The sequence below is a fragment of the Brachyhypopomus gauderio genome, unplaced genomic scaffold (genome assembly GCF_052324685.1).
Source record: "Brachyhypopomus gauderio isolate BG-103 unplaced genomic scaffold, BGAUD_0.2 sc47, whole genome shotgun sequence".
NCBI classification, from domain to species: domain Eukaryota; kingdom Metazoa; phylum Chordata; class Actinopteri; order Gymnotiformes; family Hypopomidae; genus Brachyhypopomus; species Brachyhypopomus gauderio.
In genome coordinates this window covers 681,006-708,811 of record NW_027506873.1, presented here as the reverse complement: position 1 = coordinate 708,811, position 27,806 = coordinate 681,006, and the positions used below count along the sequence as shown (strand labels likewise).

The 27,806-nt window shown below is 42.9% G+C and overlaps 1 protein-coding gene across 5 annotated transcripts in view; it reads left to right on the top strand.

Annotated features, from left to right (window-relative positions):
- Positions 1-27,806, top strand: part of ttc28 (tetratricopeptide repeat domain 28) — a 273,831-nt gene that overhangs the window by 136,165 nt on the left and 109,860 nt on the right. For all 5 annotated transcript variants that reach the window (XM_076986485.1, XM_076986484.1, XM_076986490.1 and 2 more), the window contains one exon: positions 21,295-21,442. In XM_076986485.1, coding sequence (XP_076842600.1) covers positions 21,295-21,442 — 148 coding nt within the window. The remainder of the gene's footprint in view (positions 1-21,294; positions 21,443-27,806) is intronic.

The following is a 27,806-nucleotide window of genomic DNA, read 5'->3' as shown; positions in this document are numbered from 1 at the left end:
TCTGGCTCCAAGGTGGTGGAATGAACTTCCCTTGTGTGTTCGAACATCGGAGTCACTTGCTGTCTTCAGACGCCGACTGAAGACCCACCTCTTTCAAGTGCACTTTACGTAATTATGCTTCGTCTATTGTGCTTTATCGTCTCTTTCCTCAGGTGTTTGTTACAGGTATTACTTACTGTCTTTTTTTCAGGTATTGTGCATAATTGGGTTATAGGAATTTCTTACTGTCTTTTCCTCAGGTGATGTGTATATTCAGGTATAATAATGACTTGGCATAATTGTTAGGTATCATATGACTTTCGTCTAGTGGTTTTTCCAGCTTAGAGTACCTTGTGTCCAGGACTATCTATACTACCTTGGAGATTCTAAGCAACTACGTAGCACTTTTGTAAGTCGCTCTGGATAAGAGCGTCTGCTAAATTCCATAAATGTAAATGTAAATGAAACGAGATAATTATTTTCCTACCTCACTCGAGACAGCCCTGAGACTACATGGCCAGCCGGGTCTCTGATCTCTGAATTGTGATCTATGAAATGCTCTAAAAGCTGGGGAATGGCCCTAATGCTCGCCAGTCTCTGGCGCCAATGGGGTTATGCGGTCAATGGAGGGGAACACACTTAAATCACCATGGCGATCTAGTTTTAAGGGAGTGTCGCTTGGTCGCCCCGTCTGTCACTCTTTCCAGCCAGACTGGATTACCCAGCAAGCCCCAGGGTGGTCAGGTGCCTTTCATGTTGGTACCACCTGCGAAGTAACAATAGTGAGATCCAGAGAGCAGAGAAACCGCATGCAGATGTGACTTAATTACGGGTCAGATCACCACGGCATCCGCAGTCTCTTCCAGCTGAGCGCCGCTCTTGAAACAAAACGTCCGCCATTGCTCAAACTCATCCAATTTTTGCTATCCCGTTATTCCATTATCCCTCTCCACCACTGTGCACCACACTCTGTGGTTTGTGTAATGGTGTTAATGGTGTTAATAAAGGACACCTGTTTTGTAAATGTTGTTATTATTATATTACTTGTAGTTATTTACCTGGAGATATTCACAGGTGATGTGTCAGTAGACATAGCATAGTTTGTTTTCCTCCACTTGCTGCTCAGAAGCTGTGATGGGTGTAGTGTGTTGAACCTCTGCATTGACATCGCCGCAGGTGAGGATGGGGGTGTGGTTTGGAGTTGTGAGTGAGGGTGGGGGCGTAGTCTGGAGTTGAGGATGGGGGTGTGGTTTAGAGGTGCAGGTGAGGGTGGCGGTGTGGTCTGCAGTTGAGGGTGAGGGTGGAGGTGTGGTCTAGAGGTGCAGGTGAGGGTGGAGGTGTGGTCTAGAGGTGCAGGTGAGGGTGGTGGTGTGGTCTGCAGGTGAGGGTGTAGGTGGAGGTGTGGTCGGGACTTGCTGGTGAGGGTGTAGGTGGAGGTGTGGTCAGGGCTTGCTGGTGAGGCTGTGGGTGTGGACTGCAGATGTGCATGTGGGCAGGGGGGGGTGTGGTCTGATCTGTTAGACCCCTCCATAGGTCACAGGCATGAGTCATCCAATTTAGGGTTAGGGTTATTCTGACCTGTTAGGCCCCTTCACAGGCCATGAGCATGATTCACCCAATCCCACCTGCTCAGTAATGGACTCATCCCATCTCTGCTTTCCCTCATGTGTCCACCTCTAAACGGGAGGCAACACATCCCACATGCTCTGGGGACACCAGCACCATGGAGCAGGAATGATTTAGCAGACGTGCCGGCTCCTCTCCAGCTGATAGACCGAAGACCTCTGGTAAATCTGGAGCTGTCTGAGTCCCTGGAGGGTTGTCTGGAGCGTGTCTCCAGGTTGGGCGTCTCCAACACACACAGCGATGTCATTGCATTTACCAAGGGCTCCTTCCATCCTGCGTCATGATTACATACTGTCTCTGGTTTTTCACCACATAACAATAGACTTAATATGTGTTGCCAGAGGACGCCAGTGTGTACTGAAGTGCTCTCCTCAGACCTGACTGACCGGGCGCAAAGCTATAATGGACAAACAAAACAGTTACAGATTCGTTGCCAGCAGTAAATTTAGTTTTTGGCTTTTGTGTAATCAAAGTCCTCTGCAGACTTCACGCAATAACTAACAACAGGTTTCCAAGCCATTGCTGTGTGCTCAAAATACAGTGGCATAATCAAATCACATCCAGATATATTGGATGTGAAGACTGAGTTTATATTTGCATTTTTTTACTCTTTCTTTTTAACTTTATACTTTTTATAGGCTTTGCTGCAGCCTCTGTTTCTCTTTGGCTGACACGTTTGTGTTTCTGTAATTTTAACTTTACAGCGGCCAATAAAATGAAACCACAGGCAAACACTTTTTCCTGTCACGCCCTTTAATTTTGCATATGGAATCATCAGTATTCAGCCTGGCATTATGGTATATTAAACTGTGAAGAGTACAGAAAGCTAGTGGACTGTAGGCTGTTACTTATTGTCAGAAAAGGACATTAGCAGAGCTACGGTGAGCTCTAAACCCCACACCACTGGCTAGGAGTGTGAGGGGGAGAGACGTGACTGTGGCAGCTGGTCCACCAGCTCCCTGCTGTGCTTCAAGCTCTAGCAGAAAGAGCTGAAGTGTTCATTGGTTCAGCCCATAGTGACTTGGGATAGGTTGGCTTGCACCGATGCCCAGCAATGACCTTCATCTAGGAAATGTGTCAGCCTGCATCTCCAGCCCCTTCTCCCCTCCTCCCCACCCTCCGCCGGCCCTCAGCCCCGCCTACCTCCCCTTCCCCTAGCCTTGATTATGCATTCCCAAGCGCAATTATGTAGGTAGCTGTCACTTCTCTACCCACTGCCCTCCCTTCTCTCTCTCCCCCTCTCCCCCCTCTCTGGTTGTCTCTCACTTCTCTCTCTCTCTCTCTCTCTCCCCTCTCTAGTTGCCTCTCTCTCTGTCTCTCTCTCACTTCTCTCTCTCTCTCCCCCCTCTGGTTGTCTCTCTCTCACTTCTCTCTCTCCCCCACTCTCTGGTTGTCTCTCTCTCTGTCTCTCTCTCTGTGCCTTTTCAATGACTACTGGAGGGAGGTGCTCGGCGAGCTGTCCTGCAGCAAGGTGACATAGCACAGAGGAGCCTCCTGCCAAGCTAACAGCTCTGCACGGTACGTGGAGCTTTAACGGGCCTGCACCTGAGCTCCCAGACACCAGGAGGGCGGCTGACTCGTCTTGACCCCGAGACCCCAGAACTCGGCGTTAGCTGGTGCGTGCGTGTGCCGGAGCACGTACTCGACGAGCCCTCGGGCAGTGAGTGTTTGCTTGCTTTAAGCCCCGCTGCATTTGGCTGGGTTTCTTTTCAACCTACACCGGGAGGTGTGCCAGCATAACACAGCTTCCCCGATGTCCCAGCACACACACTCTCCGTACGGAACACACACACTCTCCGTAGGGGAACACACACACTCTCCATACGGAACACACACACTCTCCGTTGGGAAACACACACTCTCCGTACGGGAACACACACACTCTCCGTACGGGAACACACACACTCTCCGTACGGAACACACACACTCTCCGTACGGAACACACACACTCTCCGTACGGGAACACACACACTCTTGATGAATGACTTTTTATAAAGCAAAACAGAGTTACTTGCCTGGATCCATCTTTCCCCTGGTTGCCATGCCAGGTATTGTTACATGTAATTGCCTGAAGCACTTGTTGTGTGTGATGGAACTCTTGTGGGGGTGTGAACTTGTGCCAGCCTCATTTCATCCTCCACTGCCTCCCATGCGCTGGACCCCAGATAGGGGTACGGACGCTCTTTAGTGTAGTTGAAGGTTCCATCATCCAGGGCTATGTACCTTGGCTACTGTACACACACAAACTACACACACATACACACACACAGTGATGGCTTAGTTACCTTGAAAAAGTAATCCGATTACTGATTACCGATTACTGACTACTCCTTTAAAAAGTAACTTAGTTACGTTACTGATTACTTGATTTTAAAAGTAACTACGTTAGATTACAAGTTACTTTAGTAGTTACATTCAGCAGCAAAATGAATTTTTCCAATACTCACTTTATTGGAAGTGCATTTTTAACAGTAACAATGTATTGAAGCAGGTTCGAACCGAGGCAGAAACTGCTTAATCCAAAAAGCCTGAGGGGAACTTTATTGATAACGCAACCCTGGCGCGCGCAGGCTCCGCCCCCACCCCCCCCCCCCCCCCCCCCCCCCCCCCAGTGTCAGAGGAGTAGTAGTCGCTACAGTATCTCCTGACATTACGTTTGTGTAGCTGCGCAGTATTATTTGTAAATTTATTTGTAAACGTAATACAAGCGAACTGTTCAGTCAGACAGCTATTTGTTGTGAAACGAAATACCATTACAATTTCCAAGCATTTTAAAGTAGGCTACTGTAGCCAAAGTTCCAGCACTTTTCAAACGTGGACCACAAAGCAACATTAAAATTGTTCAGGTAAATGTTCCTTCCCCTGTTTTTGAGGGGTGTTTCTTTATACTACCACATATCGTTACGGACAACACTGCAAAAAATGACTTGTAAAACGAGCTCGCGATCTCACAGGGTCGCGCGCAGTGTGCGAGTCGAGTGCTACGGTCAGACGCAAAAGTAGAACTGAGCCAAGAAGAAAGCAAATATATATATTTACTAGGGAAAATAAAAATAGTAATGCAGTTATTTGGATAAGTAACTTTAATCTGATTACTGGACTGGAAATAGTAGCGCGTTATATTACTCATTACTGAATAAAGTGGTAAGATTAGAGTAACACGTTAGTAAGTAACGCATTACTGACATAACTGCACACACACACACACACACACACACACACACACACACACACACACACACACACACACACACACACACACACACACACACACACACCTACAGACACCTGCATCTAGCACACTGGCTACTGTACACACAGACACGTGCATACAGCACACACATACACGCACACATCCACACACATGCATCTCCAAGGCAACACTACCTCAGGGGTCCCCCACAGGTATTGGGGTAGTTGATGGGGGCTCTGAAATCCCACCCTGGCCATGCGGACTACACTAGCATGGGAATCAGACGGCCCCCTGGGTGGATCCTGCTGTCTGGATCTCGCTGTCTGGTACAGATGGATGGTACCGTGTCCCCCGTTCTCACTGTAATGAGCCACGCTTTCATGCCCAGTGTGATTTCTGCCTACAAACGATCAAATGAAATAGCAGGTGATGTCTACAGCATGTGTCCCTGTGCATATTTGCTACCTTGGCCTTTGATATAATCATATCGGCCAGCGTCTCCCAGCTGGTTTGGCTGGTTTGGACCATGGTGTTGGCCTGTTAGGTCGTTGGGGTCATGTGACTCGCTACCTCCATCTGGCTGTGCGACACACATGCCTGTCCGTTTTGGAAGGCTAACAAAGACAAGCACAACAAGATTAATGCATTTGATTTGCTTCCCACAGCAACCCAGATTAATATTCATGTAGATTAGCCTTGTTATTTTGGACCAAGCTTTCTTGCTAGGAACAGTTGGTGACTGTGGTTTCAATTAAGGCTCAGTGTTTGTCTTTTAATGCCTTAATCTCTCTGCGGGTGCACACTGAAGGCTTGCTACCTTTAACCTAATCAGTGAAGGTGACTGTACTATGAATCAAAATAAAAAAGCTAGGAGGTGCCTTATTTAACTGCAGTCTACAAAGGCCTTGATTTTGACATCTCGTCAAGTAAGTATATGGGTGGGTGTTGGGTTTCTATGAGGGTTGGGTTCTGCCTTGCCAAGCCATTTGGGGGCCCAACTCATTCAAGCAGAGCTAACATGGTTAGCTTTGAATATACATTGATGTCACTAGTTAGCATGCTGCCTTGCTCAAAGCTCAAACTGGCAAAATAAGCATTATGCAGTGTACCCCACGTAAGCATTGTGGAATTGAACAAACCCTTTAAACATAAAGCCAGGAGAGAATTAGCAGGTCTATATTGGAGCCAGCTGCATGTGTTGTGGATTAAAGTGTGTTTATCTGGCAATCTCCTGACAGATCTAAGCATCTGCATTCCAGGGAACCTGGAAACAGACCTGCTGGACAATGACCAACCCTAAGAAGAGCTTATAAACCCAAGACTTGCTTCTCACCGCTCCTGCCATCTGTCCACTCCAGCACCCCCCCCCCCTCCTCACACCTTCCACAAATCACTTGTTTACTGATTACCAGACATGGTGACATTAATTGTTGGTGGAGTTTTTAGCACCCCATGTTTTTCATTATCTCTCAGATGGTGCCTGCTGTTGTTTCTTAGCAGCAGACACCCCAAGCTCAAAGTGCCCTGTGTCCACCTGCAGCACTGAAGGCTAGCGTCATAGACACTGCTTCTGCGTCCATGTTGCCCCGCGGTTAGAGCTGAGGCAGCAGGCGGTTTGCGGGAAAAGGCATGGTGCCTGGTCTGGATACTCCTTGATAAATGTACCGGCGGGCTGTGGTCCGCAACACGGCAGCCATTAGAAAGGTGCACAGTGTTCGAGGGTTAAGGGCCTTCTTATAGATGGAGAGGGTTGTGTCTCGGAGGAGATGACAGCAGTTAGCCGTCTGCTGAACCCTCTTAGGGGTTAAAGGAGGAGGGGCATGTGTAATGTCGTATCAGTATGTAAGTGCACCTGCGTGGTTGAGAAGGCACCTCTGTCTGCATCACACTGCTGATACTGCAGTCTCAAACAGACTTTAAAAATTTAATACTCTCATTATGGCTTGATACAACGGTTATGTTTAATCAGAACATGAGGAAAAGCTGCCTCAAAAGAGAAAAAAAGATTGAAAAAAGATTTTTCATTGGGGGAAAAAATTTGAAGGTCAACAATCCATCGAATGTGAATGCTCCTTCGAGACACTCACACCGAGCTGAAACTGCATTAATGAAAACCTCTCGCTGTTCAAGACTGGCTTACCACACACTTGGCTGTGGTGACACAGGGATGTGATCAAAGATCTGTGGTTCTGAAAGATCACATGGGAAGGTGGGAAGGGCCTGTGCAGGTCCACCCGTATTGAACTGGGAGAGTTTACTGTCGTTCTCTGCCTGACATGCTTCCAGAGATTTTTAACCTGTGAGGAGCTGGAGACCAGAGTAGAGGATGTCCCTTTGTGTTTGTCTGTGTGTGTCTCTGTGTGTGTGTGTCTGTGCGTGAGTTTGTGTGTGTAGTGAAATGCAGTGAAATAAACTGAATATGTTGGTGTTGGTCTTAGAAAAATCATCCCATTTACCAGTTGTGGAACTCCTTCACATTTTGAATATATACTAAAATTCCTTGCTCACGCACACCCACAGACTCAAAAGTGAATGTTTTTTCCAGCACGGGTTGCAAATTTTGACTGTGGATATTTTGTCTCTCCAGCTCTCAGAGATTTGTGCACAGTCGCCATCTGGCCTTGATTAATGTAAGTAACGATCACTAATTGAGGCATCTGCTAATTCACCTAGACCCTGGTGTGCCTTCGTCCCGTCTTCCAGCCATCCACCAGCCCTGCGTGACATACTGATTTTTTTTCCTGAGCAGGAACCGCAGCATGTTCAATTGATTACCTCATTAAGATGATGGCTCTCACCCTGCTGGCTCTACATATAGACCTGTGTCTCGACGGTGTAGTTCAGAGAGAACTACCCACACCGCCATCGTCAGAGATAAAGCCACATGCTCCAGGCGAAAAAGCAGTCTTTATGATGAAAATTACAGTCAACTTTCATCCGGGATGCTTTGGGGTGCCGTGCTGTCTGGTTTCAACGTCAGAGAAGGTACAGTCCCCTCACACGGACCACCATGTGCGTTGGCAGCCGCAGGCCGTGAATGTGAAGTGTGTGTATTGATTATGGCTCTGGAGTGTGACCTTTTTCCACGCACCGCTCCGCGGTTTGGCGTTGATCGCTGATCGATGGCACCCGGCAGGCTGGGGAGGGGGCATGATCTGTGCTGCTGAAGCCCATACCACCCGACAACGTCACCAAGAGACGTGTTTGGCCATGTCTAGGGGGGTTTTCCACTCAAACCCACCATACTAGTCAGTTCAAGTCTATGGTGAGGAAAAGCACACATAGACAGGGAGCCCTTTAAACACCCTCTTAAAAGCACTTTTATTAGGGGACTAATTGTGATCCCTCCACAAGCTCCACCCATCTGCTTTAAGCGAGATGGTAATGGAGGTGCCATGCTGCTCTTCCCCCGGAGGATTGTGGGGTTTGTCTGCGAGTCATCGTCTTGTCACACACTGTGAGGGACTGTCTGCTGTATCCACTACAAGCCCAGCAGGTGAGCTCCACCCATTGGGGGTGGGGAACCAGACATCTCCTGATGAATGTTGCTAGGCAGCCTGTAACCTAGGTGGCGTGATGTGGATCTGAGGGCTGGGGATGTTAACTGTGAATACGCATGTGTGCCGCTGGGGGTAGTTGGGTATTTGGGAGTAGATAGGTTTTGGAGGGAACACGAGTGCAACAGTAGTGATTGTTTGCAAGGTGCATTTGACGGAGTAAGGTTTGAAGTTCATTTAAAACGTGTGTCGTCTTTTAAACCAACATTGGTAGCAGAGGATGGCTGCACACAGCTACAAAGTTCCGCCTCCATTTGATGAAAACAAGTCGGATTATGAAAGTTGGAAGAATGAAATTAAGATCTGGAAGCTAGTTACCGAGTTGGACCAGAGGAAACAGGCACTAGCAGTAGCCCTGTCTCTAACTGGAAGAGCGAGGACTACAGCACTGGAAATATCCGCGGATGATTTCAACAAAGATAATGGATTAACAATGCTTTTGCAGAAATTGGACATTGTGTATTTGAAAGAGGAAAAAGACCGCCAGTACGATGCTTACACGGAGTTCGACAAAAGGGAGAGCAACGTTACCATGATGGATTACATTGTTGAATTCGAACGGGTGTACAACAAAATGAGTAAGTTGAAAATGCGACTACCCGATGCTGTTCTCGCATTTAAATGACTTGATACCGCTGGACTTACAGTTAAAGACAAACAATTGGCGCTTACCGCTTGCTTCGACGTAACATTCAGTAGCATGAAATCAGCCTTGAAAAGGATATTTGGCAATAATTCACCGCCAAATGATGCTAGTGCATCAAGTGATCCTGACTGTGCGTATTTCACAAGATTTAATGAAAAAAGGGCAAGTCAAGTTCTCTAAGTCAATTTCCTGTGTCACCTGGGTCAAACCCATTAGACAAATATGGAAGAAGATTGCGTTGTGCTATATGTCAGAGTACTTACCACTGGGCAAAGCACTGGCCTCACAAAAACGAACAGGCAAAATTAACAAAAAATGTTGAGAGCCACACAGAAGATACTGATGAGTGTCACATAAATTTGCTGTCAAAGGAAACATTGTCTGAAAAAAAGATATTCATGGTGGAGGCTTTAGGATCAGCTGTCATTGACACTGCCTGCACCAGAACGGTTTGTGGAGAAAAATGGCTTGACAACTATGTTAATGGACTGAAGCAGAGCGAGCTCGAGACCCAAACCAGTGCCAAACCATTCCGATTTAGAGATGGTAGACTTGTTCATTCCACAAAACGTGTGACAATTCCAGCTGTGATAGGTCAGACTAAATGCCATATAGAAACAGAAAAGTTGTGCAAGTCGACATTCCCTTGCTTTTGAGCAAAACATCACTGAAAAGAGCAGGTGCAGTCCTGGACATTGAGAATGATAAAGCCATAATGTTCAAGCAGCCAGTGAAACTTCAGCTGACCTCCTCAGGTCACTACTGTGTTAACATAAAAGCAAATGATAATGAGAATGTCATCCAAAATGATGAAGAAATTCTGACTGTAACTGAAAATATGACAAAACAGGAAAAACAGAAGGTTCTGTTAAAACTACACAAACAATTTGGCAATGCCTCTGTGGAAAAGCTAAAAAAATTGCTGGACTGCGCAGGCAACCATGATGATGACACTGTCTTGCGATTCTCAATGACATTGTAAGCAAATGTGAAACATGCATACGATACAGCAGGCCAAAGCCAAAGCCTGCAGTGGGCTTACCCATGGCCTCAACCTACAATGAGACAGTGGCTATGGACTTGCATGAGTTGGAACCAGGTTTATGGTATCTCCATGTCATTGATCACTTCACACGTTTCAGTGCAGGGAGTATTGTGACAACCAAAAAGCCCAAAGACATCGTGAAGCATCTCATCCACTGCTGGATAAGTGTGCATGGACCCCCACATAGACTGTTTAGTGACAATTGTGGAGAATTTAACAATGATGAAATGAAGGATATGGCTGAGAAATTCAACATTGAACTAAAAAACACTGCAGCTTATAGCCCATGGAGCAATGGCCTTTTGGAAAGGCATAACCACACCCTGACCGAAATCCTGTTAAAAGTAAAATAGAAAATGAATGCAGCTGGTCAGTGGCTCTAGATTGGGCCTTGATGGCAAAGAACTCATTGCACAATGTGCATGGCTACAGTCCATACCAATTGGTGTTTGGACAAAATCCCAACATGCCGTCAGTTCTAACTGATAAGCCACCCGCACTTGAAAGCCTTACGATGAATACATGGATGGCTCAGCATATTACAACTTTGCATGCAGCACGCCGAGCATTTACAGAAGCAGAATGTTCTGAAAGGATCAAAAGAGCCCTTCGCAAACAACTGCGAGTCAGTGATGATCGATACGAAACTGGGGACTGCCCACAGTGGAAAGGTCCAGGGGTGGTTATCGGACAAGATGGTGTAGTAGTCTTTGTAAGGCACGGCGGCACCTATGTTCGTGTGCATCACAGTAGACTGAGAAAGATTGATGCCCAACAAACAGTGCTAGAAGACATGGACATTCAGCAAGAGATGACTGACAAACATTGCTGGATTCTGGACTTGATTATGACAATGATGATACTGACAGTGAGGAAGAAACCAATACACATGACTCGCATGATTCAGAAAATAATTCTGTAGCCACTCAACTTGCTCCTGAACACAGATCGAATGCTGACACAATACAAACTGAAACACTCACAAAACATGGAGATTTGCGTCTAAAAGCTGGACATACAGTGACATACACAGATAGAGGAAGTGGACAAACATTAACAGGAACGATTCTAGGTTGTGCAGGGAAGGCCACTGGTAAAAACAGAAACTGGTACAATCTACAGTTCAGCGGATCTGGGGACCTTGCTGGTTCCACAGGCTCAGTAAATCTGGGTGAAATGGGCAATGTTCAAACAGTACCAGCAGAGCACACTGTCTTATGTGAGGAAAGCAGGACAGAGGACATTCTAATGGTCGATGATAATATCTTTGATGCTGCAAAACAAGCAGAGTTATGCAACTGGAAGAAGAATGATGTCTTTGAGGAAGTGGAAGACTTATGCATCTCCACAAGGTGGGTGTGTACACTGACGGAAACCACTGATGGTGTTGCACCTAAAGCTAGACTAGTCGCCAGAGGTTTTGAGGAAACACATATTCAAGAACTCCCGAAAGATTCTCCAACATGTGCCTCAGAGTCACTAAGAATGATCATGGCTTTCATATGTCAAAAGAAATGGCAATTAAATTCTATGGATATTAAAGCAGCTTTTTTGCAAGGCAAAGAATTGACTTGAAACATCTACATTCGCCCACCACCAGAGGCTCGGGCCCAAGGCGTTCTGTGAAGACTGAGGAAGTGTGTCTATGGACTAGCAGATGCCTCTCTTTATTGTTATAATAAAGTGAAGGACACAATGCATCAGTTGGGAGCAGTAGTCTCACAAGTTGATCCAGCAGTATTCTACTGGCTAGATGACTCCCTCCAATGTCATGAAAGTACTTGGCTGTCATGTGGATGATTTTATCTGGGGAGGTTCTGAAAGGTTCACCACAAAAATCATACCACAGTTAAAGGTAGCTTTCCAAGTTGGATGGGAAGAGCACAACACCTTCAGCTATATTGGAATGGAGTTCTCTTCTCTGAATGACACAGTACAGGTAAAGCAGAGCATGTACATCAAGAACCTCCAGCCCATTCCAGTAAACCCGGCTAGAGCTACTGAGCGAGATGCTCCTTTAATGAATCAAGAAATTGACATGCTTAGATCAAAAATTGGCCAAATATTGTGGGTAGCAAGACAAACAAGGCCAGATGCAATGTGTGATGTATCCATCTTAGCATCTAGTATGAAAGCTGCTACTGTTCAAACTCTGCACTCTGTAAACAAACTGGTCAAGAAACTTAAATCTGATGAAGTGGCCTTGAAATTCCAGCACCTAGGCAAAGACAGTTCCTTACAGCTTGTCATGTTCAGTGACTCGTCAATGGGCAACCTTCCTGATGGTGGCACTCAGGGTGGTCATCTAATCATGCTCATGGGAGAGAATGGAAGATTCTCACCTATATGTTGGCAATCAAAAAGAATACGAAGAGTGGTGAGAAGTACTCTTGCAGGGGAGACACTGGCTCTTGCAGATGGCGTTGATAATGCAATATTTCTGGCTACACTCTACTCAGAACTTACTGTAGGTGACTGCAAGAACAGAGGCCTACCTATAATATGTATAACTGACAATCACTCACTTCTGGATGCTGTAAAGTCAACCAAACCAGTCACAGAGAAGAGACTATGGCTCGAAATTAGCAATGTCAAGGAGCTCATCCAGTCTGGAGTCATTTGACACATCATGTGGTCAGCTACCAAAGACCAGCTTGCTGACTGCTTGACAAAGAAAGGAACGTCAACTCTCCTCCTCCTAAAGGCCTTCAGCGAAGGTGTATGGCACCTCAAGGAATAAGAGTACAAGACAACAATTTAATGGACTCAAAACATGAAGGCAGTATTTTTTGTTTGTTGAACAGTATTATACTTGAGTTTATTTTTTTAAAGAAAAAAGGGGAGTTTGTTAACTGTGAATGTGCATCTGCGCCGCTGGGGGTAGTCAGGTATTTGGGAGTAGATAAGTTTTGGAGGGAACATGAGTGCAACAGTAGTGATTGTTTGCAAGGTGCATTTGACGGAAGTTTGAAGTTCATTTAAAAGTGTGTCGTCTTTTAAACCAACAGGGAGACCCATTTCAGGCATGTATGTCTCAGCATGGGTGGTGATGGACGGCTAGTCCCCATGTCCCTCGCTGGGTGAAGCTGGATGCGCCAGTGGACCAGCCCAGCATTAGTTGAGTTGTTTGTTAGTGCTGTACCTTTTGTTTACTCTCCTCATCACTTTTCCAGTAGTGCTGCTACTGGAAATCGTTTGAAGTTTCTGGAGTTTCTGCACTGAGGCACAATTTAGACTAAACTCCATTAAGTGCCACAAACCTTGGTTTGGATAGTTTGTTTTTTTTTTTTTTTTTAGTTACGAATTACAAATTATTTCTGTGTAATAATAAATGGGGGTTGTCAGCTTGGTTGATTGATACAAATGTAGAGCCTGTGAGCAGAACAGGGTTTTCTACAGAGTAGAAAAAACATTAAGCAGTAGAACAAACTTGCGGATGAAACAGAAGCTCTGCTGGGAGGTTTGGACATTCACAGGATGGCGGGGGTCACAGCCACAGGACATTCTGCACCACCAAACCGCTAGGCACCGCCACCCACCTCCACGCAGCAGCAGGGAGGGAGTGCTAAGCAACAAGATCGCATGGCTGCATAGCATGACGCAGGTGGAGATCAGATGGTGGTGTGTTGAGATTTGATGTCTTATTTACCTTTACGACAGAACATAAAGACCAAGTAGGTGGTTGGTGCAGTGATGTGGGTGGAGACCATGTGGAGGATAAAAGGAACGGTTATGTAGAAAAGAAGTGTTGAGGGACACCTGGAGCAAAGAGGCTCAGGCTTTGGTGGGAATTTACCGGAAGAACAATGAAGGGCTTCTGAAAGGGTGGGGGCAAATCAAGAAAGGCTTTGCTTAGTGCATCGATGAAGTGTTAGGTTTAAAACTGATCTGCTGTGGAGTGTAGATTGTGTATTGTGTATGTGTGGGTACCTTGGTGTGTATGGGTGTATTAGTTTGTGTGGGTGAGTGGGTTGGTGTGGGTGTTGATCTGTGTATGTGTGCATGCATTATGTTTCCCAGATTAATCATGCTGTGGGTACAGAGGCACTTAGAAACATGAAATCACCAGCCATTTTTATGGAAAAGCTTTAACTTGCGCTTGCAAACACTGACCACTTTGTTAAGTATACACTTTATTAAGCATATCTATTTTACCTAGCATTTTAAAAACACACAATTACAGACTGGTATGCACTATTTGTTAACTTCCACCTATTTGTTAACAGTACCTCTGCTGGCTGTGGCTTGTTTGGGTCTTAATCTAACCTCAGCACTGACATGATAGAAGCGGTGCGAGTTTTACGAGGCACCACAGTGTTACTGCCATATTTGCTGTTATTAGGGTTCACACACATAGTGTGGGAACCCTATTGTAATTGTTAGGATTTTTCTTTCTTATTCTTTGTGCCGTTTTTTGACCTAAAACGTATTGTGCAGCCTAGACCGTAATGCCTAGAAACCCCAAACTTGACAAAAAGGTTCAGTTAACTCCAAGGACCAGATTCCCATACAGGGACCCAAATTGGCCTGATGGTGGCGCTATAGCAGACCATATTGACTTTTTGTACATATCTCCTACACCGTAGGTCCTAGAACCAAAATTCCAGTTCCTATACATTCCTTGACTAAATTCAATAGGACAATTAATATACAACCATTAATCTCCTAGTCCCTGGATTTTTCACATACATGCACATATGTGGTATCAAAACGTTCAGAAGAGTCTGAACTTTAAAATGTATCCAACAAAAATGCTAATTTCTTCACTACCTAGTCAGTATAAGCCAATCAAATGAGGGGGCGTAAATTCAATAGTAAATTTTGCGCATATGGAGCTCTAACTTAAGAAAACTTGCATGTAATGAGATGGCACTTCACAGACAGCTTCCCTGTGAGGGTCTGGGGCAGCTCGCAGAGGTTGCCATACCTCACCTGCTAGGGGGCGCTATAACATGCAGAATTTTGCCCCATGCACTCAGATTGGCCGATCCACATGAAACTTGGCAGACATCATCTATGGGGCTCTGTTAACCAGGTCCTAAAGCAGACACGCCATACTTCCAAAATGGCTGATGTAATCGGCCAATCAGTGATCGGCACGCGTTTGACAGGCTTACCATTGGTCGACTGGCACGAAACCTCTTTGGTGTGGACAAGTGCACGCCCCCTATGACATAATCCAGCCGGGTGTCGATTAGCCAATGGGGGGCGCTATTGCAAAAAAAGCAAGTATATGCCCTACATAATTCCACTTGGGAACATGCAATTGGACTCTTTTGATTCCTTGCAGTAGTGCGAACAACTTTCCCATTACATGTCCTATTAAAAAATGCACAGTTTATTTACAGTTAATAATAGTTTGAAATCATCACTTTTCATACTCCTCCTAGGATTTTCATACTATCATGTCAAGCAAAGTCTTATAATACTCTACAGAGTGTGAAATCAAAAAACAATCCAAAGATTTTGGATTTTAGGACACTTATACCTGCTAAATATTTTTTTAATGGACAGCTTCGATACATATAATATTCATATTCTTGAAGCTCTTTTATATTTTATCCAATTCTGACCAAAATGCACAAGCCCGTTCAGAATCCCATCCTGAACAAATTTGTCAAGTTTCATCTAAATCGGTTATTGTATGGCTCTACAGTGCAGTATTATATACAATGCATAAAAATGCATGTTAAAGTGCCTCTGTCACCTTCTCCCTCTCACACGCACACAGGCTGAAACTCACACACTCAGTCTCTCTCACACTCTCACCCACATTCCCCCTCCCATCTCTGTGCCCTAAGTAAACATTGCTCTGGCTACCTAGATCTCTCTGTGTCTATTAACCAGGCACACACACATACAGGCGCAAGCAGGCCTTCCTATAGCATTCACAATGACACTTCCCTAGCCATACCCACCCATATCTCAGTGACTAACACATGCTCATACAAACTGACATTTGGCTTCTTTTTTGTCTCTCTCTCACACAAACACACATACACACACACCTTTATACCTATATGTATGTATAGTTTCTATGTATACTTATGTATGTATGTATTAGTATATGTTGTCATAGTTTGAGTACATACACTACTACACACACACATACACACTTCTACCTAAATGTATGTATAGTTTGTATGCATATCTATAGTATATGTATAGTATTTCAGTCATGCCAGTAATGTCAGTCGTATTGCCAGTCATGTCAGTCCAGTCATGTCAGTTATCAGTCATGTCAGTCATGTCAGTCGTGTTCTTCCAGTCATGTAAATCGTGTCATGCCAATCATTTCAGTGCAGTCACATTAGTCATATCAGTCATGTCATTCCAGTCATGCCCGTCATATCAGTTATGTCAGTCATGTCAGTCATGTTATGGCAGGCTTTGCAGACTACGTTCATACTTTGAATACACGGACAGTCATGTTAGGCGTGCAAGGTGTGCAAGGAGTGAATTAACAAAGCATAGTCTCTGGCTCCCTCAATCTCTCTCTGTCGGTAATATACAGTCCCAATCATGTATAGACACATGCAGGCCTTGCTATATTGTTCACATAGATGCAGCCCTAGCCAAATGTGCTATTTCTGACACACGCAGATGCCATCACACATATCTGTAGAGCACACACTGGCCAACCCCAAACAGCTTCTTTTCACTTTTAGGTCTAAAGGACCTTTTGGGCTTCCTTTTTTGGGCCAAAATGCCTATTTGTGTGTGAACCCGCCAATTGCCGCTTGCGGCTATATTTGCGCTATTGTCTTTGCTGGGTTTAGATGGGGCCACACCCCCAAATTAACCAGCCAATAACCAGCCAATGAAGAGCTAGATGATGGCTTAACATTTCTGATCCTCATAGCTTCAAGTAAACCCAAAATTCTAATAGAGTAAAATAGTTTTGTTTCAAGGAAGATGTCTCTGAAATCAAAAAGTTTGCCCCTCTGTGGCAAGGGCAGTTAATAACCATCGGCCTTTATAAACTTTATAAGGCCATGCGGTAGTATTCCACAGTTATCTGAGTTATGCTGCAGGAAAAAGACAGGAGAGTTGTATGGGAGGTGTGTGTGTGTGTGTGTGTGTGTGTGTGTATATATATATATATATATATATATATATATATATATATATATATATATATATATATATGTATGTGTTAATCCTATATGCAGAAAGAAGGCCCTCGTCAAACAGTACATGAAATATCAACTTTATTTGTCAATATTCAGCTGCTGTATTGACAACACTTGAGCTTCGTAATCAAGGTTCACTTGACGCGTTGTGACTGGCACAAGGGTCCGCACGGCAAAAATTATGCAATCGTGGTGGCTCCGCCCATGCGCGTTGGCCCCGCACGGTCGGGCACCACTCGATTTTTGTGCGTGTGGAGTTACAAGGTGGAATTCATGCACTTGTACGGCACTTTCAAGGTTCGTTTTCAATATTTTCCAGCACCTTCGGCTTAATTTACATATTTATACAAATACACATATACTCGCTTTTTATCACATTAAAAGAGATGGTATCGTGTTTGGTAAGAGCAGAAGAATACGTGTATTACATAAGCTTGTTGGCGTTTTAATGTACATATATTGGTACCTTCCACACCTTCAACATCGAGTGATCGTGGCAGTGAAGGTGAGGGAGGAGACCCCCCTTGGCCCTACCTAGACACAATGTTTGCGTTTACCGGAGTGAAAGAAAATTCCTATATGATGAAGTGCCTACTCCTAAAGAGCGTGAATTATTGGCCTTCAGAAATTCACCTTCGAACTTGAAGAAACACATCAATGCAAGTTACAAATATAACGCACAGGAGACACTCCAACTTGAGCTGTCAGTAAGTGCTAGTTAGGTTAGATATCTTAGCTAACGTAATTATGTTCATGACGTACTGCAGTATTCACTTAACATTAGGGCTGTGACTGTATGGATTTTTTAATAATGACGTGAATAACGTTAATTTTAAATATCTTATATTTCTTATATATGTCTTCATGTTCCTTGCAAGACAAACCAACAAGTTCATTTTGTCCAGTTTAAAAGATGATCTAAACGAGGTGGCAATGTTGCCTGCCATGCTGAATATATGCCCCGATGGAGTGCTCGTTGTGCAAACAGTCATATATTTTCTGGCAATGTTTGACAGAAGAGGGAATCCATTTAGATTTTTCCGCCACCGAGCAAGTGGGTCTGAATGCGAATCGAGGGCTTCCTCCTGCAAATACCTTGCGAGTTCAGCGTCCGCACCGGGCCAAAAGCCACATATATCTACTAAACTGAACACATTTAACTGAACTGGGGTGAGTTTCCCAAAATGTTCTTAGTGCTAAGTACTTCGTAACCTCGTACGTAAATGTTACGAAGGGTACGAAGTAGGCTACTTGGCGCTAAGAACATTTTGGGAAACTCACCCCTGATCAGTTTCTGAACAGTGTCTGTAGCATTTCATGTGCGACAGTGTTGTGTCGAATTCCGACCTGCCACGATTTTCCGCACATAAATACGATACAGATAATATTGTCGATTTATGTTTCTATGCATAAATAAGAGCTAGACTTTAATTATCCATCATAGCAAACGGCATTATCTATGTCAAAAGCCACACTGGCTCAAGGGTGAAGAAATCTACATAAAAGCTGCAGCCCATTATAAACCGCATGGTTCAGATCGTGGGGGAAAAAGTAGTGGCTTATACTCCAGAAAATACGGTAATCGTGCGCAAAAATCCAGCGCACACCCCCCCCCATCCCCCAAACCCCATTTATTTAATGGATTGTTCCTCTCGTGTACACAGCGATCGCAATGAAAATGTTTTTCCAAGTTTTTTTGCAATGGAAACGATTCCTTTTATAGATAAATAAATTGATAAATTTACATAACCACGGTATTGCGGTAATGCGGTTATCGTCACAGCCCTACTTAACATAAAGGCAATCATAAAGGCTATGTCACGCTGAATTGTGCTTTTAGCAACAGTAATCTGATCTTTTTGTGCTGACTGATCATGTGCCCATTTTTACAGTGTAGTGTTTTTATAGGGTAAGGGCATTTATTGAGGGTGAACACTAGAGGCACTGTGCAAAATGTCAAAAATATTTTAAATAAAATATGCCTGCCTGAAAAAAAAAAATTGCCACACAACAGCAACAAAATTATAAGTAAAGGTTCAAGTAACGGGGTCTAAAAATCAAACAACAAAAAATGTTTATAGGCCTACTTCCCGAGACGCACCGAGACGAGACGACACGACCGAAACGACAAACGGCTGAACTGTTTTTTTTTCTGCCTTACGCGTCTTAAATGGTATGCCATGTTGGTTGTTGTCGTGTGCAATGAAAGACGTTGATGACATAACTTGCACTTTACTTTGATTCATTCATCAATACTGCCACACTTTTGAAGTTTTTTTAGAAGCCATTATAATCTCTGCAGATTCTGACTATCCTGTAGCATGTTCAGCTCTGCTCATTTGGATTGTGCAACTGCAGGGTGCAATGCTTGAATGCTTTTTAAAATGAATACAAAACACAATACAAAAAACTTTAAGTACTTGAGTAATACATTTAAAAATAAAATACTTGCAATTAGGGTTGCAGCGGTAACCGGTTTCACGGTATACCACGGTATTAAAATGCACGGTTATCATACCGTGTGCATTTGCTTATTACCGGTAAAAAGCAAGCCAGCGGAGAAACTGACCCGTGCATGCGCAACTCCGCTCCGGTTCAGCTACTCAGCACACAGCGGTGAGAATGGCAGAATGTGTATCAGACTTAACAAATTTTTTAACAAAAAAAAAAAGCTAAACTAATGTCAGCGGCGAAAATGACGTAATCGCGGTGGCTCCGCCCGTGCGCGAGGGTCTCACGCGCTGTCGATTAGCGAGGTCGTGCACCTCTCGAATTTTGTAACTGCGCGCGCCGCGCCTCAGCGCAATGAACAAAGTCATGTTTGCAGGGTTCATACACCTTTACAAGGTGGAATTAAATCACTTGTACGTCACTTTAAAGGTCCATTTCAATATTTCCCAGCACGTTAAACTTAATAAAGTTCAATATTTATACATATACTCGAAATAATTCGCTTTTTATCACATTATTTAATGGTTGTTTATTTTCAAAACGCCCAATCTTAACGTCTTCACGTTCTCTCATGTTTCGTCCTGGAATTACAAGAGGCTCGTATTTGTTAACGTGATACGAGAGAACTGTGCGGAGTCGCGCGCTACGGTCACTAGTGAAAAGAATAAACCTAGCTTTTTATGGTCCTTGCTTTCACTGGATGTGAAAGACGCCATTAATTTACATGCGTTCATTTTCAAATTCTAACGTGCCTGTTTTTCACATGTTAAAACCAGACTCGGTGTGAAAGCCTTAAAATAGAAATCTCTATTGTGATGATGTCAGAAATAAATCCTCTCTTTCTGCAGTATCTGGTGGCAGTACAACGGACGTTTACAACAGTTGTTGATCAGACACTGACCCAGGCTGAGTTTATCAGATATTAAATAATTTAAACTTAAATAATTGTACTGAAATCCATGATTTAGGTTTCTCTAATTTTGCAGTATTTATATAAACAAGTTTACAGCTTTTTTTTTTTTATGAGACATTTTGTATACAATAGTTGCAGGTTTCTACAATAAATAGTTAATTGAACAAAAAAAAACTTGTAATTTCTTTAAGGGTCAGTGTATCTTTTAATAATATACAAACTAACTGTGATACCGTGATAACCGTGATACCGCGGTATTTTCTGAGACGGTTATCATACCGTGAAAATCTCATACCGTTGCAACCCTACTTGCAATACTCAAGTACAAAAAATTCTGAATACTTCTGTATTTCCACTTAAGTAAACCTTTTAAAGAACACTTCAACTTCTACTCAAATCACTTTTTTGATGGAGTATTTTAAACATGTCTGGTTCATTTTATAATAGATATAGAGGTGTTCCAGGCAGGAGCTGCGTAGTGGACACACTGCATAACCCCTTGGGTGTTTTTGGCATTTTGTCCACTACAGGATGTCCATACGTTCCCATTGTCCTGTGCGAGTGTCCCGCTGAGACTAATTGCGTTCAATCAGTGTAATGCATCGCAAAGTTATAACCTTGCATGTTTGAAAGATAAGGAGTTTAGCATTCACTTCTCTCTATCTCTCTCTCTCCCTAACTCTTCCTCACTCTCTCTCTCTCTCTCCCTCACTCTTTCTCTCTTCCTCTCTTTCTCATTCTCTCTCTGAAGGCATACTTCCGACAGGGCGTTGCCCTCCAGTATCTGGGCCGGCACGCAGATGCTCTCGCCGCCTTCGCGTCTGGCCTGGCACAGGACCCCAAGAGTCTGCAGCTGCTGGTGGGCATGGTGGAGGCTGCCATGAAGTCACCACTCCGAGGTGTGTATGGCATGTATGGCGTAATTGGGAAATCATCATGGTTTATTGCATAATCAGAGAGCGTTCCCGTGGCTGTCTGAGGAAACAATTCTTACATTTATTCAGCCAGAGGTAGTATATATAAAGAAATAGGTGGGTGGCTAGACCAGACCTTGTGAGACACCAAACTAACCTTAGTCTATGTTGAAAGCTAAGATCTAAACCAGGAAAATGATTGGTTCATCACATGTTTTAGTCTAACTAGTAAAATATCTGTAATATCAAATGCTGTATTAAGATCCAGTAATATAAGCGGAGAGACGTAACAAAAGCCAAGCACTGGTCATTAACTAATTCGATCAGCACTGTCTCTGTACTGTGATGGGACCTGAACCCTGACTGAAGCTTTATGGATCTGGTTCTGATGCAGGTATGAACTTCCTGATATTCAGGGAGGACTATATTATATTTAATAGATGTTCAATTATTTCAGGTAAGATTTCTTTAAGAAAGCATTTCAAGGGGAGATTAATGTGTCTTCAGGCTATTGGATAGGAGTAAAGAACTCTATTATCTTTATTGATATGGTTGTTTTGGTCTCTAATTACATTATGACATATTAATACTCTGAAAATTATCTCTAATGTTTTTAATTTTTCCATTAAAAAGCTGTAAAGCTATTGCTAATATGTGATGTAATGTGAGATTCGGTGTCAGTTTCATCCCTAGTTAATGCTATTCTAAACTGAAATTGAGCAGTACTATAGTCTTCTATTATGCCAGAGAGAGGCTGTTGCAGATGTAATAATTGGCTTTTTAGAATCTCCTTTCTGATGAGCCAGGACTGTGAGTTTAGTCTGGAGTCATTTGCATTGGAGTCTTCTGACTCTTCTGTTATGACGTATGATCATTATGCCATGGCACTCCTGTTTTTGCACTATTTTTGTTCTTTTTACCTTTTGTGTGGAACATCATTATGTGTGTAGTGACATGCTGCTCCTAGCGGTAATTTGATCAGGTTCTGCGTGGTCATCTCACTCAGAGCTAAGACATGAGAGATGTACAGCACAGCCACACGCGGTACTTGACATGCTTGTGCATCTGGTGAGACGTGAGTGTATGGTGACTATATGGTGACTGTACTGTAAGGTAGGATGACATCATACTAAGGCATTGTCTCTGTCTGAGCCATTTATCAGTTTAATGGTATGCAATGTGCAGTAATCATATGCACCAGAATGAGCAGAATCTCTTATATGTTGAGGTATAAACACACACACACACACACATACACAGGTGTGTGCATGCACACACATTATCTTATATGTTGAGGAAAAAATGTTCATCTCAAAGGATCTTGAGGACTATAAAAATGAATGTTGAAATCACCAAAAACAATGGCTTTCTTCCAAAATAAGTGGATTACGGAGAGAATCTACAAACTCATTTAAAAAATCTGAATAGGGTCTTGTAAACACTAATTAGTGAAAAAGACTGAATAGATGTATTTTTGCTGGCTACATCATATATGTTAATAAAAAGAATTTCAAAGGATTTGAAATCCTAATCAGCTTCCTGATTTCTGCTTAATGAGTGGTTATAAATAAGTGCAATGGCGGTGTACATGCTGTAGCCACAGGGACATGTCTGATTTAAAGCTATGCATTCATTTGGCCTGACCCAAGTTTCTGTTAGAAACAGTACATTAAATTCATGAGCAGTGATGGCATTATTTTTTCATAAATACTTTAGATGTTAGGGGTCTAATATTTAGATTAAAGGTGCTGGCAGTGTTGGGCACTTTACATTTACTTTGCAGTTTTTTATGACTGCTAACAAGCGTTTCCCAATGTTTAAGATACTTTTTCAAAACTCTAAACTCATCAACACATCTACCTCATACAAATAGCCAAATAGTTAATATCCTATTCAAAAGCACATTTACTTAACTAAATACCAACTCTGCATTTCACAATGCAAACAATGTTTTCTCTATATACACCAAATTTGTTAAAACACGGCAAACCTGGTTCAGTATCCAATCATTCTTTCAAACACTAGCATAGAGAGGAACATAAGGTCAATTACTGTTGATGGCAATTACAGAAACAGTATGACATGTAATATTTTACTCTCTCCCAGCAAACAACAGACATTATACAGTATAACATCTGTTGTTTTCTTAGTCAGTTCATTTTTCTGTAATCCGTTCATTTTTTCTTCAAATGTGTGCATTTTTGGCAACATACTGTCTACACAATGAGTGATATTTACTGTAACGTACTGTATGGAATGTAGATTAGCCAAAAAAGGGGTCTGTAACAGTTTTGCAGTAAAGGTTATATTTTACTGTATTAGGGACATTACTATTAAATTATAGCCTAAAAATAATTACTGTAATTGTATACATAATTAGCCGTTGTCCTGTATGTGTAAAAATACACATATACAAAAAAAGCTTCACATGGGGTAATATAAACGGTCTTCAGCAGTTAGCCACATGTTTTCATCCACATCACATCCAATGATGCAATAAAATGTGTATTATAGTAATAGCTTGTCACCTGCCTTTGTGTTTCATTTTATACAATATTTAAGGTTTTGTGTGTGCAAGCATTTGTAAATAAGACAAAAATGAATTTTGTTTAATTGGATAACCTTGTGTTTATAGAAAATGTAAGCATTGTAGAAATATGTTAAATGTCATGTTGTGCAAAAACAACATGAATTGACTACAGATTGGACAAAAGGATGTTAGCAGTCGTAAAAAACTCTTATGGTTGGATCTCTTCTAAACTTATCCCTACCTTTCACAAAACTAAATCAGGTCTGATTGGATGTCATCGCTGGCCAATATTTTCGTCTCGTTTTTATTAGTTGACAAAAATGTCCATTAATTTCGTCATCATTTTTATTCCTTCATATAGTTTTTATTTAGTTATCGCCTCGTTTTCATCATGAAAAAAAGGTTTGATGAAAACTATGATGAAAATTATTCGTCAGCGAAATTAACACTGTTAGGGACATTAAATGGTACTTAATGTAGACTCAAAAAAGAATGACCATAATTTTAAACAGAATTAGCCATGGCTATGTGTAAAAATACACATATACAAAAATACTGCAGAAGGGGGAAAAAACAGAACCCAAACTAAACAGTCTTATTACGTGTAATCTAAACAGTCTTTAGCATTTGGCCACATGTTTTCATCCTCATCACATCTGATGTTAAGCCTTGCCATGCACCTGGGATAGAAAAGCTTGGCATGCCATAGCCAGCCCTGGCAGTCTTCAGCTGAAATGTCCTTGCATCCATTTGCATTCAGGAGGGACATTTGGTCAAGGGGCAGATGATCATACACCTTCCACCTCCAGACTTAAAACATTTCCTCAGTGGGGTTGAGGAAAGGTGAGTAGGGCGGGAGGAAAAGGGACATAATTTTTTGGATGCTCTATAAACCAGTTTGTGATGACATGAGAATGGTGGAATGCTACATTGTCCCATCACAAATGTCCTCGTGTTTCCTCCCACCTGTTCCCTTTCTGCTTCTGGAACCAGTTGTTTATCCAAAAACTAAATAAGGAGGTCACTGTTATAGGGACCAATCTGGCATTTGTGAAGAACCAAACCAGCACTTGAGATTGCAGGACAAATTGTGATATTTGCTCCTTGGTACATTACTGTACTGCATTTTATTTCAATGATCTGTATGTGCAAAAAATGTGTATTACAGTAATTCCTTTTCATCTGCCGTTTTAGTTTTTGCAAAACTTTGCATTCTATACGATATTTAAGGTTTTGAACCTTAGGTTTTCATTTTTGACATTGTGTGCAAGCATTTGTAAACAAGATAAGACAAGAATGATCCAGCATTTTGTTATTGGGTAACCTTGTGTGTATAGAAAATGTAAGCATTGTAGAAACATGTTAAATGATTGCATTTTGTGCAAAAACAACATGAATTGTATTAACTGTACAGAGTCAAAGTCAAATTTATTTATGTAGCGCTTTTCACAACACACGTCAGAAAGCAGCTTTACAATCGTATGGGTCCAGATCCCTAATGAACAAGCCAAAGGTGACAGTGGCGAGGAAAATCTCCCTATATGGTGGGGATTAGGAAGAAACCTCGGGAGGACCAAGACTCAAAAGGGAACCCATCCTCCATTGGGCGGCCCTTAACACAAGTCCGTAGTCGCAGGGTGGTTTCTAAGTTCCACAGCAACAGTCCAGGCTCCTGTTCCCCGGCCAAGCAGCCTCAATCCCCTCGTGCAGGCGGTGGGCCTCAGGCGGGCCAGCGGCTCATCCAACCCCGGCATCAGCACATCCACGGGCAAGCCAGACCATCCCCCAGGTGCCTGCAGGTGCCTGTATCCAATCGTCTTGGGTGGAGGCATGCAAGAAGATAGACAATACAGACTGAGTGGACATGAATTTAAACCACCATTGATTTAAATGTACATAGCTCACATGCCAATGATGAGCATGTGGCTCCGGCAGGCTAATCTATAGCAGCATAACTAAAGGGAGGGGTTCAGAGGTGACCACAGGCATGAGGGCTCACTGAGACATTGCTTTCCAGTCAAGTCATTGTCACAAATAGAGTGATGCCATGACACAGCTGGATGACAGCATCAACATTTCAGATCACCAGAAATCTCAACATGTGGGGGCCCCCAAGCCCCTACAGCTTACAAGGGAAATATTAGCTGAAGGCTTGATTAAATAGGTGAGTCTTAAGTCTGGATTTAAAGATTGGAACTGTGTCAGAATCTCGGATTGGAGCTGGAAGGCTATTCCATAATTGGGGGGCTTTAAAGGAGAAAGCTCTGCCTCCGGCTGCAGTCTTACAAATTTTTGGAACTAGGAGAAATCCAGCATTTTGGGAGCGCAAAGGGCGAGATGGGTTGTAGTAAGCAATGAGTTCACTCAGATATTGTGGGGCAAGACCATTTAACGCCTTATAGTTTAACAGAAGAACTTTAAATTCAATGCTATATTTAATCGGAAGCCAGTGTAATGCGGTGAGTGTGGGATTAAAATGATCGAATTTCCTAGCCTTAGTTAGGACTCTAGCTGCAGCATTTTGTACAAGTTGTAGCTTCTTTATGGACTGTTTAGAGCATCCAATTAGAAGACCATTACAGTAGTCCAGTCTCAACGAGACAAAAGCATGGACCAGTTTCTCTGCCTCAGCTAATGAAAGTAAGTGTCTCAGCTTGGCGATATTACGTAAATGGAAAAAGGCAGCCTTAGTGACATTGCATACATGTCCGTCAAATGAAAGATCAGAATCAATAGTGACACCTAAACTTTTTGCAGTAGATTTAGGTGTTACTGAAAAACCATCTAGGGTAAGGGGAGTATCAGCCCAATTGCTTCTAGCAGCTTTAGGCCCAAGAATCAGCACCTCAGTCTTGTCAGAATTTAGTTGAAGAAAATTAGATGCCATCCAGTTTTTAATGTCCTGGACGCAGTTCTCAATCTTGAGAGTTGTAGTGATATCATCTGGATTAGAAGATATATACAACTGAGTATCATCTGCGTAGCAATGGAAGCTAATACCATGCCTACGAATGATAGTGCCCAGTGGTAGCATATATAATGAGAATAATATGGGGCCCAGTACAGATCCTTGTGGGACACCATACTTTACTTTAGAATGCTCTGAGCATTCGTTATTTACTAATACAAATTGGTAACGATCTGTCAGGTAGGACCTGAACCAGGAGAGTGCTTGACCTCTTATGCCAATGAGTGTCTCCAGCCTATTAAGTAGAATATTATGGTCAATGGTGTCAAAAGCAGCACTAAGGTCTAGCAGTATGAGAAAAGGTAAGACATGTTCTGTCTGTAAGAAGGAAGAGAGTTGTGAAGAAACTACTTTCTCTAAAATTTTGGATATGAATGACATTAGAAATTGGGGTTCCTGGGGGTTAAGACCAGGTTTTTTAATTAGCGGCTTGATGACTGCAAGTTTAAATGACCTGGGCACGTAGCCCAGGCTCAGAGAATAGTTTATTATAGTAAGCAACGGTTCTACATTGCTATGCAGTAATTCTTTAAGTAGATGGGTTGGTACAGCATCTAGTATGCATGTGGAGGGTTTAGTGACCAGTGAAATAAGCTCCTCACAACCAATTGGGGAGAAGGACTCTATCAGGGCATCAGAGCTGACCAGACAGCTGTCAAGGTGCATTGGCATGTTGACAGGATCTGAGATAGCACTACAAATTTTTTCCCTAATTTTATCAATCTTATCATTAAAGAACTTCATAAAATTGTTACTGCTACACTCTAGTGGAATTAGAGAATTGATTTGTTCGTGACTCCTCGTAAGGCTGGAAACAGTTTTAAAAAGGTGTCCTGAATTGTTTTTATGTT